The sequence below is a fragment of the Mizuhopecten yessoensis genome, unplaced genomic scaffold (assembly GCF_002113885.1).
Source record: "Mizuhopecten yessoensis strain PY_sf001 unplaced genomic scaffold, ASM211388v2 scaffold1961, whole genome shotgun sequence".
In the NCBI taxonomy this organism is placed as follows: Eukaryota; Metazoa; Mollusca; class Bivalvia; order Pectinida; family Pectinidae; genus Mizuhopecten; species Mizuhopecten yessoensis.
Window position 1 is genome coordinate 968,880 of NW_018404308.1, and position 11,091 is coordinate 979,970.

General features: G+C 35.7%; 1 protein-coding gene across 8 annotated transcripts in view; it reads right to left on the bottom strand.

The window, feature by feature from the left end:
- LOC110443604 (ankyrin repeat and KH domain-containing protein 1-like) overlaps positions 1-11,062 on the bottom strand; it is a 30,734-nt gene extending 19,672 nt beyond the window's left edge. Inside the window, exons 1-2 of one of the 8 annotated variants that reach the window (XM_021487911.1) lie at positions 11,020-11,062; positions 5,621-5,895 (exon numbers count right to left, since the gene is read on the bottom strand). In XM_021487911.1, coding sequence (XP_021343586.1) covers positions 5,621-5,863 — 243 coding nt within the window. In that variant the 5' untranslated portion in view covers positions 5,864-5,895; positions 11,020-11,062. The other 7 variants (XM_021487931.1, XM_021487966.1, XM_021487972.1 and 4 more) reach the window with 7 other exon arrangements.
- Between the last annotated feature and the right edge of the window lie 29 nt (positions 11,063-11,091).

Genomic DNA, 11,091 nt, shown 5'->3' on the forward strand with positions numbered 1-11,091 from the left:
TAGAAGTTACAGAGGTTACAATGTAATTATTGTGGCTTAAAATATCTTCATGTTAATGTCAGTCAATCTTTGCTTTCTGCCAGATTTTTGGTTGGCTTTTCTCAAAAATGAACATGATACTGTACTAGATTTTAAAAACAAGAGGCCCAAGAGGGCCTGTATCGCTCACCTGAATATTTAAGCAGTCATAGCAAAATCTTCTCATTAAATATTATATTGCACTAAAACTATTTCCCTCGCAAACTTTGTTGGCTCCATCTGTTGAAACTACCAGCAAAATATTATTATAAGATTCTATGATTTTTTATTCTTCTTCAGAGGTTGCTTGACATACTTTTCCCTGTGATCTTGTAAGTAGGTCAATGTCATTTTCCTTCTCAAATTGGTTAGCTCTATTCCAAAAAGCTACCAGCCAAATCTTATGAATCCATTCCTTTTAGTTCTCAAGAACAAATCCATTAAAATGTTGTTGACCTCTGTGACCTCTAAAGTAGGTTGAGGTCATTTTCATTTGCAAACTTTGGTGAGCTCTATCCCGGGAAGTCACCAGCCAAATATTATAATTTTATGCCTTTTAATTCTTCAGAAGAAGCTGTTTGAACTGTTTGACATATTTGAACGCTGTGACCTTGAAAGTAGGTCAAGGTCATTTTCATTCGCAAACTTTGTTTGGCTCTTTCCCAGGAAGCCACCTGCCAAATATTAAGATTTTATAACTACCAGTTCTTCAGAAGAAGTCGTTTAAAGTGTTTGACATATCTGCCTCATGTGACCTTAAAAGAAGGTCAAGGTCATTTTCATTCTCAAACTTTGTTCGGCTCTTTCCTAGGAAGCTACAAGCCAAATATAGAGATTATATACCTTTCAGTTCTTCAGAAGAAGTCGTTTGAAGTGTCTGACACATTTGACTCCTGTGACCTTGAAAGAAGGTCAAGGTCATTTTCATTCTCAAACTTTGTCGGGCTCTATCCAAGGAAGCCATCAATCAAAAATAAAGATTCTATACCTTTCAGTTCTTCAGAAGAAGTCATTTGAAGCTTTTGACATATATGACCCCTGTGACCTTGAAAGTAGGTCAAACTAGTTTTCATTCTCAAACTTTGTTGGGCTCTATCCCAGGAAGCCACCAGCCAAATATAAAGATTATATACCTTTCAGTTCTTCAGAAGAAGTCGTTTGAAGTGTTTGACACATTTGACCCCTGTGACCTTGAAAGAAGGTCAAGGTAATTTTCATTCTCAAACTTTGTTGGGCTCCATCCAAGGAAGCCATCAGCCAAATATGAAGATTCTATACCTTTTAGTTCTTTAGAAGAAGTCGTTTGAAGTTTTTGACATATTTGACCCCTGTGACCTTGAAAACAGGTCAAGGTCATTTTCGTTCTCAAACTTTGTAGGGCTCCTACCAACGAAGCTTTCAGCCAAATATCATGACTCTAGGCCTGTCCGTTCTTCAGAAGAAGTTGTTTAAAGGAAAAGTTGACGGACGAGGACGGACGGACGGACGGACGACGGACGGACGACGACGGACGGACGATGGACGCCGCGCCACGGCATAAGCTCACTTGGCACTTCGTGCCAGGTGAGCTAAAAACTGTTACAAGATTATTTACTTGTAACAGTAACACTCTTGTAATGGTGAATATATGCAATTTTTCAGATTTCAACAAAAATTGAATAACAAGTAAATATGCAATAAAGATATTTCATTTTCTCTGACTCATTTGTTATCGGTTCTTACTGCAAATAATTTTGTATTCAGCAGTTAATAGAAACCTAGCAGATTCAAAATTATCAACAATTCTTGACAGAAATTTCTGAAAGTATACTTTTTCCTTAATCTTGGGATTTCCTTTCTACAGTACATAAGTCCACATCATAACTAATCTCCTGATATTTTCAGGTGTCCATAATACTAATTTGCAATTTTGCAAGTTGGACTTAAATATAATAGCCTTTACTGCCCCTTTGTTTTAACTGATTTGTGTCATTGATCCTTACCACATCATATTTTCCTGAATGAGAGTAAGCTTCTAAGGAATCAAAGCTTAACAAAGGACACTTGATCTCGAGTAAGTAGCTTACTAGTTCCTAGTTGCCCCGACATGACTACACGTTTTGCTTTTACCAGCAACACACGTACACTCTCCAGTTTGTATCCTTCCGTTAAGGTTACACAACACCCAAGGTAAAGGATAATCTTGGTTTGCTTTTTGAGACGGTCTCACCTCTGATGTTAGCCATCTAGCGCCTGACTGTGTACCAAGTAATCGTAAATGTTACCGTAAAAAACAGTCGGTCATGCTCGCATATCATCCTTCCATTCCGCCGGTTCGATAGAACCAGGACGAATGTCAACAGATTTCAAATGTTTAGAATGAGACATTGTAATTCCTACGATGTTGTTATGCCGAATCCGTTACTAGTTTCATATAATTTGACTCACATATTCGCTGCAGAAAATTGAGTAATTTGCGCCTCCAATTTGTTTATTGTTGTCAATCACGGTCGTAATGGCGGCCGATTTTAACGCCCCCTGTATCAAAATATGAGAACTAATGAGGAGATAACTGAAAAAGGTGTGTATAAACGTATCCCATGGGAGAATGTTGTACATCCTTATGTACATTCAGAAACTCGGGATATTCAACAAAGCCATACATACTACTTCAGAATTAATAAGTATCAGATGTTTATTTGTGAGCCTATTTATACTTCAACATTGAAATACCTCGCTGTCTACATTCATCTTAGATGTATGTTGCTGTCATTCATCCAATTTCCACAAAGATAAACACATGTATATATAGCAGCTTTTCTGTCAGTGTTAACTATACCTCCAGCATAAATTGTAGCTGTGAGTTTTATATCAGAAAAAATTGTGTGTTATATTTGTTATTTCTTAAAAATGTGTTATCAATCCAAGATATTCCAGATATACATGTTTACCTCATCAGGTACTACCTACATGTTATGTTACACATGGTGTATAATTGATTTCAAGCCTTCAAATAAAAACAGGAAATATGTTTTAATATCGCATATCAATATAAAGGCTGATGTCCGAGCAGAGATCTGGCCATTGGTCACTTGATTAAAGGTGTGTTAACAGGGTGTCGAGAAGGATGATTTTTGCTGAGTGACTAAGCTAGAAATTCCAATCATACCATTATACAAACCTATACTCACACGCTTATCACTATAGTTTGATCAACGCCATGATGTCAATTTATGACCAGAAAATTTCTTCACTTATAAAATGGTTACTGTCAATTTAATATTGATGTTCCAAAGTAAGCTTGTATACATGTACTTTAATGTGTGATTTATGAACTTGAGGTAATATTGCTGTGATTGATGGCCTATATCAATCTATTTCACCTTAAAACCCTTATTATGTCTAAATTAGCACTGCACTGGAAGGTATACACTCTAACGTGGTAATTACCATCATTCTGTTAAGTACTGAAGGAAAACACACTTAAAAATAAAACTGTTCAACTGAGTATAACTCTTCAGTTCAACTCACTAACCCATATACTGTAAAACCAGTGTAATTTGTGGTACATTGTATATATATAAATACACAATCACAAAACTCAATCTTTTTACTATTTACTATCTCTGTTACTTGAATTTTGAAATGATTTAGCTAGGAAAAGCTGATTAGTAAAATCTTCCTTTAACGGATTTTAGCAATACTGCTTTGTTTTTAATTTAAGTACCGTGTACAAAGAAACCTGTCAGTGAGAAGAATCCAGAGGCGAGATAGTTAGCCAGACATGGGATGTATATGTCTACAGCTGCCTGTTTGTGAATAGATGCTGAGCTATTTTCAGATACAGATATTTTAAGCTGGTGTTAAAAATAACAAAGCTTGTACAGAAATATAATAAATTTCCTCATTCTTGTTTTTTAATTGTATCAGTCAGCACAGTAAAATTACACACATGAATCAAGCAACTATTTGCATCAGTGATCACCATGCAGTTTTTCTTGTATTCTTTTGCATAGTTTTACAATTGAATACATGCTGCTTAGACCCTTAGCGAAAATGTGCCTTATTTTCCCATACTGACCGAAAAATGAGGAATTCCTTCCAAAACCATTTAACTAAATACTAACTTTTCCTATTCAAGAAGAGACAGGCTGTTGTAAAGTTTAGGTAAAATATAATGCTGCATGTGTAGAGAGCAATACATGTATTTCACACCTGGATTTATCATTTCAGTACCATGTATTTAGGAACAGTATTTCACACCTGGATTTACCATTTCAGTACCATGTATTTAGTAACAGAATTTCACACCTGGATTTATCATTTCAGTCCCATGTATTTAGTAACAGTATTTCACACCCGGATTTATCATTTCAGTACCATGGATTTAGTAACAGTATTTCACACTTGTATATATCATTTCAGTACCATGTATTTTGTAACAGTGTTTCACACCTGGATTTATCATTTCAGGACCAGGTATTTAGGAACAGTATTTCACACCTGGATTTACCATTTCAGTACCATGTATTTAGTAACGGTATTTCACACCTGTATTTATCATTTCAGTCACATGTATTTAGTAACAGTATTTCGGGGCTGGATTTATCATTTCAGTACCATGGATTTAGTAACAGTATTTCACACTTGTATATATCATTTCAGTACCATGTATTTAGTAACAGCATTTCACACCTGGATTTATCATTTCAGTACCACGTATTTAGTAACAGTATTTCCCACCTGGATTTATCATTTCAGTCCCATGTATTTAGTAACAGTATTTCGGGGCTGGATTTATCATTTCAGTACCATGGATTTAGTAACAGTATTTCACACTTGTATATATCATTTCAGTACCATGTATTTAGTAACGGTATTTCACACCTGTATTTATCATTTCAGTCACATGTATTTAGTAACAGTATTTCCCACCTGGATTTATCATTTCAGTCCCATGTATTTAGTAACAGTATTTCACCCCTGGATTTATCATTTCAGTACCACGTATTTAGTAACAGTATTTCACACCCGGATTTATCATTTCAGTACCATGGATTTAGTAACAGTATTTCACACTTGTATATATCATTTCAGTACCATGTATTTATTAACAGTATTTCACACCTGTATTTATCATTTCAGCACCATGTATTTAGTAACAGTCTTTCACACCTGGATTTATCATTTCAGGTCCATGTATTTAGTAACAGTATTTCCCACCTGCATTTATCATTTCAGTACCATGTATTTATTAACAGTATTTCACACCTGTATTTATCATTTCAGTCACATGTATTTAGTAACAGTATTTCGGGGCTGGATTTATCATTTCAGTACCATGTATTTAGTAACAATCTTATTTAGACATCCTTAATTCAAAATACCATTTTGCTTCATGATCACCATTTGTATGTAATATACTGAACTCAGAACACAAATAACTTAATTTTCTTTTTCTCACCCACTTTCTTTTTTCGCATCACCATGTATCAAACAATAATTTACTTAACACACAGGTTCAAATTTGCGATCAAATATTATTTTCATAATATCCTTGGCACCTGTTAATTTACAATATAAAAATGCTTCATAAAATACTTTATAAAAAAGTGGGACTTACATCATTTTTCAGCTGGTTCACAATAGCGTCTACAATTTCCTCATGTCCGTATTCACAGGCAACCGTCAATGGTGACCAGCCCTCCAGTCTGTAGGACAGGTCCACGCCTCTCTCCAGCAGAACCTGGACGTCATGGAGATCACCTCGCTCTATAGCCAGATACAGGTCCTGCTCTGGGGTGTTAGGTGTAATCACCTTCTTCTTCTGTCGTTTGGTTGTCTCCACTAACACAGTACATTCCATCCTACATCAGCTGATCCTCCTCGTCATCAAACCTGTCAGACAGAGAGCTGTATGTTGTATCACAAAACCTATACTACAAACAAGTAGCCTGAATACACTGTTAAAATCACTCAATATAATGCCACAAAGTGCTTTTCTCAATTATTTTCAAACTGTCCAGAGCTTGAACAATGTTTCAAAACGAATTCACCCTCTGAGTAAGAAATTCTGTTAAAATGCCTCTCAAGAAAAATACCACTTAAAAGAAATTTAAGATTGTATATAAACACAGCAGGTACAGTATGAACTATTAAGTTGTAACAGCCTCTGAACAACTGTCTAGAAAGCCCAGCCGTCACAGCTTATATCTCTACTGCATCATTTTATCTAACTCTGTACCTGCACACCTTTCCAGGATAATGTAATAATGATATATGTACGACAAAAATGTCTAATGTGCCCATGGTTTATCATTGCAACATGGCCCTCCCCTGTTACTTCTGTATCACCGGCCATAGTATACATACATGTATTGTACAGCTCAACAACACACACTTCTGGCTCAGTGTAGAAAATCCTCTACGATATATTGCACATCAATCTGGCTTACCCTGGGCGCGTGCTTTAACATACCGCTACTAAATCAGGTAGGGCATATAATGCTAACAAAATGGCAGGTGAGTCATGGTACAGATTTCACCCTGATCTCATTATCAACGTCAGAAATATTGACACTTACCGAAAAACACATTAATTAACTTCACAAAGAGTCCCCCACCTCACAAAATAATCTCATTATGAAGACCATTGGGGATGACAACTTAACACACTAGAAAAATATGTCACAGATATACGGTAAACAGGTTCATGTGTACCAGGCACTTTTTCCACCGTGGATTAACTTGAGCAGTAACAGAGATTTTTTTTGCACAGTTTTGCTGCCAAATAAAGGATTTTTTTCCCCCTAAGCATAAAAGTGCCTTATTTCCCAAAATCACCAAATACTTTGGAATATATTCCCAATTTCAATACAAATATACTGCTATATTTTCCCAATTCATAAAGGAACAGGCTGTTGTAAAATTTAGGTAACAAAAATACTGAGTAAACATCAACTAGTGTTACGTAGTTACCAGTTACATGTAAAAGCATGCAGAGAACATGACTGCTATACAAATTAGCGGCCGGGTGGCGCAGTGGATAGCGCACTTGCCTTCACCAAGGCGGCCGGTGTTCGATTCCCCTTTCAGACGTAAAAAGTTTGGGGTCACCTGCCCGACCATGTGGGTTTTCTCCGGGTACTCCGGTTTCTTCCCACACTAAGAACCCCCACGCACTAACATCCGGGCCAACAAGAGAGATTATTAAGTTGAAATAACTTGTATCATAATTGTTGTAAAATAAATAAAGTTTATATTTAGGCCAAAAAAAAAGGTGTCTGTTTAGGGTTCCCGACCGACCCTAGCTTTTTACCCCCGACCCAAAACTTTTTGATGAAAAAAAAACAAAAACAAAACCTGCTGATTTTTCGAATTTTAGAAGGTTCCTTGCCTTTCAAAATGGCTTCCAGCTCCGTGTTGGCGCTAAATGTCATCATATGGAGCACACAATTTGCCTCCAAATGAACCTTGTTTATGTAATTCTTTGTTTTACATACAATAGTACAGTCATAATCACATGACCAAAAATATACAAAAAAAACAACAAAAAAACGACCTACCTACCCTAGTTTTTTGCCAATGTAACACTAAACAGACTATATTTTTTTTTTGGCCTTATATACAAATTAGACACCAATGATCACAAACTGAATTAATTTATCACTCTTTGAAACAATGAAGTAAAAAGCTGTAGAAATACACAGAAACAAAATGTTATCATTTTACTGAAAGCCAATCAGCCATGATAGATATAATTAGTAAGAATCACTTGTTTGGGTTTAGATATATATAATGTACTAGTTTAGTTTGCACTGAAAATTGAGGAAAACTAGATTTTAAGTATAATTGGAACATTTTACATAATATATATGCATGCAAATATTTCTTTATAAACATATCCAATGAAAGATTAGTCTGTCACCCTTTACATCGTGCTTTAATACCTGATTTAACTATAGGATTGGTGGAAATATGCCTTCAAGCTTGTACCCTGTTATACCCATATATATATTAACAAATGTTATTGACATGATAGATGATCAAAAACAACAAACAAAAACACCTAGACATATTGTTGCATAAAAGCTGCCCTTGAGGTTATTGACTCCTGAAGGTACGTTTACAACCAAGGACGATGTTAATTATAGCTGAAGTGACGATACTGATAGAAAGTGTCACATGACCTTGACTCCTTTATACGTAACCTCTCACTACCATCAAATGTACATGATCCACAGCATCCTATACATGTGAAAGTGTCCATAGCTGTGAGATCTAGGTTTCCTACGTTACGTCACACAAGGCCTTGATCTGATGATGTTTTGTATGTCATAACTCATCAGTGATTAACTGATTATATCTGCTAATAAAACACGCATGTTCTCTTGTGTTTCTCTTTATCTCAATTAACATCAAAACAACACTTTGTATGTGGCAGGAATTCAATCACTCATACCTTAATATCAGGTGTGATGAAGGTGGTAACAATATAAACTGTTACATCCTTTTTATCCCAGTAAACAGAGTCAACTGTCAGAACACTATACAAGCTCTATCATGTACATGAACACACTCAAAATGTCCCAATACTTCAATTTTCATAGGTTTCAGGAGCTTTTAAAAACAAAGTAATAACACCACTTGTGATGACATATTGATACCACTGCTATCAACGCATAAAAATATCAAGTTGACGCATGAAATTATTCTGATAGAATTAATTATTCATATCAAAAATGTATAATAATCTTTTGTTAAAAGTGCACATATATTTTATGTTGTAGCCTTGACTTGCCAATGATCATCAACAAAGCAATCATTCATGCAGGGCTAAGCTGGAGTATAAATTGTGTGCAGGCATGTGTTGATGATGCAAGAGACCCATTTTTACATAATAACAAGCTAAACATGGCCCATTTTTTCTACATAATAAACAAACATAGTTAAGAAAATCATGAGTAGGCACATGCCCTCTCCAGCATTTCATATCCTCGGGTTACCGGTTTCCGCACACTTAAGAAGCATCTGCGATGTCGTACTCATATCGGCAGAAAACTGTTGAAATGGATGACTGTCATACATGTATACAATCTACTAATGGAAACAAAAAAATAGCAACATAAAACTGTATTTAAAAAAAAATCAGAACAAACAATTTTAACAAATTTCTCCCATCAGCAGTAGCCGTCATGTTTCCGTGTGTCTATTTTGATTTAGTGTTCAAAGAAAGATAACTCGAATACACTAAAAAGAAATTCTCTACAGTGACCAGCAAGAACAAAAGCTTTGTTTGGAATAAAAAAAATATCTTTGATCGTCAAATTAATTATCAAAACAACTTCTTTTAAAATTCACATTTTTAATTGATTTTTCAAGATGTCAAATTGAACGAATTCATGTAATTTTATAAATTTATTTATTATTTTTCATATTATTCCCAACAAGTAATTGGCCAGGAGTGCATCACTTGTCCACAGATAAAAACCAATATTGACTTGGTTTATGTTTCATTGAAAACACTGTTTATTGATATAAGAATGTCTCCTTGGCTCTTCGGAAGTGGAAAAAAAAACGGGGAGGAGATGTGACCTCATTTGCATACGACATTTTCGTAAGTTTGTCAGACTACAAAAAAGACTGGTTCATAAATGAAATATATCACCGTTTTTTCAGGTATGGGTTCATTTTGAGAAAGATAAAAAGTGCATTAAGCAAAACTGCTTATTTATGCGTGTTTTTTAATCAGTGATTAATTCTTATGTTTTCAGGACGAACTTCCGGTAATTTTTGTGTCAGTTTACAGACAATGGCCAAACGCCTAAAATATCCTTGTGTTGTGTCCAGCACTAGGTCACGTTATTACGAGATATAGCTTGATAAAATGGCTGCGCGGAAATACATAATGCGCGGAAACTAATGACTAGACGATATCTATGCTACCGTCAGGAATAATTTGACATTAAAATGTTTCTGTATTTCATAATAAAAAATGTAACAGGAAAGAGAATAGTGTGCTTCCACTGGAGATTGAACCCTTGATCTCCAGGTTCCTAGTCAGACGCTCTACCACTGAGCTAAAGGGAAATTCCCCCTAGTTCGAAGCTAGAAGGCAACCTTAATCCTATGTACAATTGAACCCTGCCACACTACTCCCCCCTTTTTAAATGTGTTCGCCCTCGAACACCACAACCCAGGTTCTAACTCCCTGTCACAACAAAGAGGGCCACGGACACCATTTGTAACAGGAAAGAGAATAGTGTGCTTCCACCGGGGATTGAACCCTCGATCTCCAGGTTCCTAGTTGGACGCTCTACCACTGAGCCAAAGGGAAATTCCCCCTAGTTCGAAGCTAGAAGGCGACCTTAATCCTATGTACAATTGAACCCTGCCACAAAAATATCAAAAGCAACAGCTAGGTACTTTCTAAGGAAGTTAGGGGAATTTTTGCACCATCTGTAACTACAAATTGATGGATAACAGTATTCTGTGTATAATGCAGTTTTATGACAAGATCATATTCATGGACAGTTTGTCAGTAAGGTTATACAGTGAGTAACGTCACGGAATGTTAGATTGTTATCTAAGTCCGTGGTAACGTTAACTCCAGATTTTTATCATAAAGTATGCAAATGCATGCATTTTATTTTTTTCATGTTCATAATTCTCTTGATTTCCAGACATTCAATTATTAAGAACATATCAAGGTTTAAAGTAAGAACACCAAAATAGTCGTCCATGCAATAAAAATCCACTGTAGTCGTAAGAAGTATATCTGTTTACTGTTGTATAGGTAAACCGAAACTCCATGTTTCTTACAGCTCAGCTGTCAGATAGTTCAAACTGCCCTTGGAGGATGCACAATGAAACGGAACATTGTGTAGATTAAACAACCATTCTCCTCACCAATGAAACTTTAACCGTTTAAAATAATTCAACATGTGATTACGACAAGTTTAGATCGGCCATTAACGTAACTCATGCATACATGGCTCAAATACACAACAAATGACATCATACCTTCTGAATCATCCATCTGCCACACAACACTGCCTACTGTACGCATGCGCAGTGGATCAATATCCGGGCATA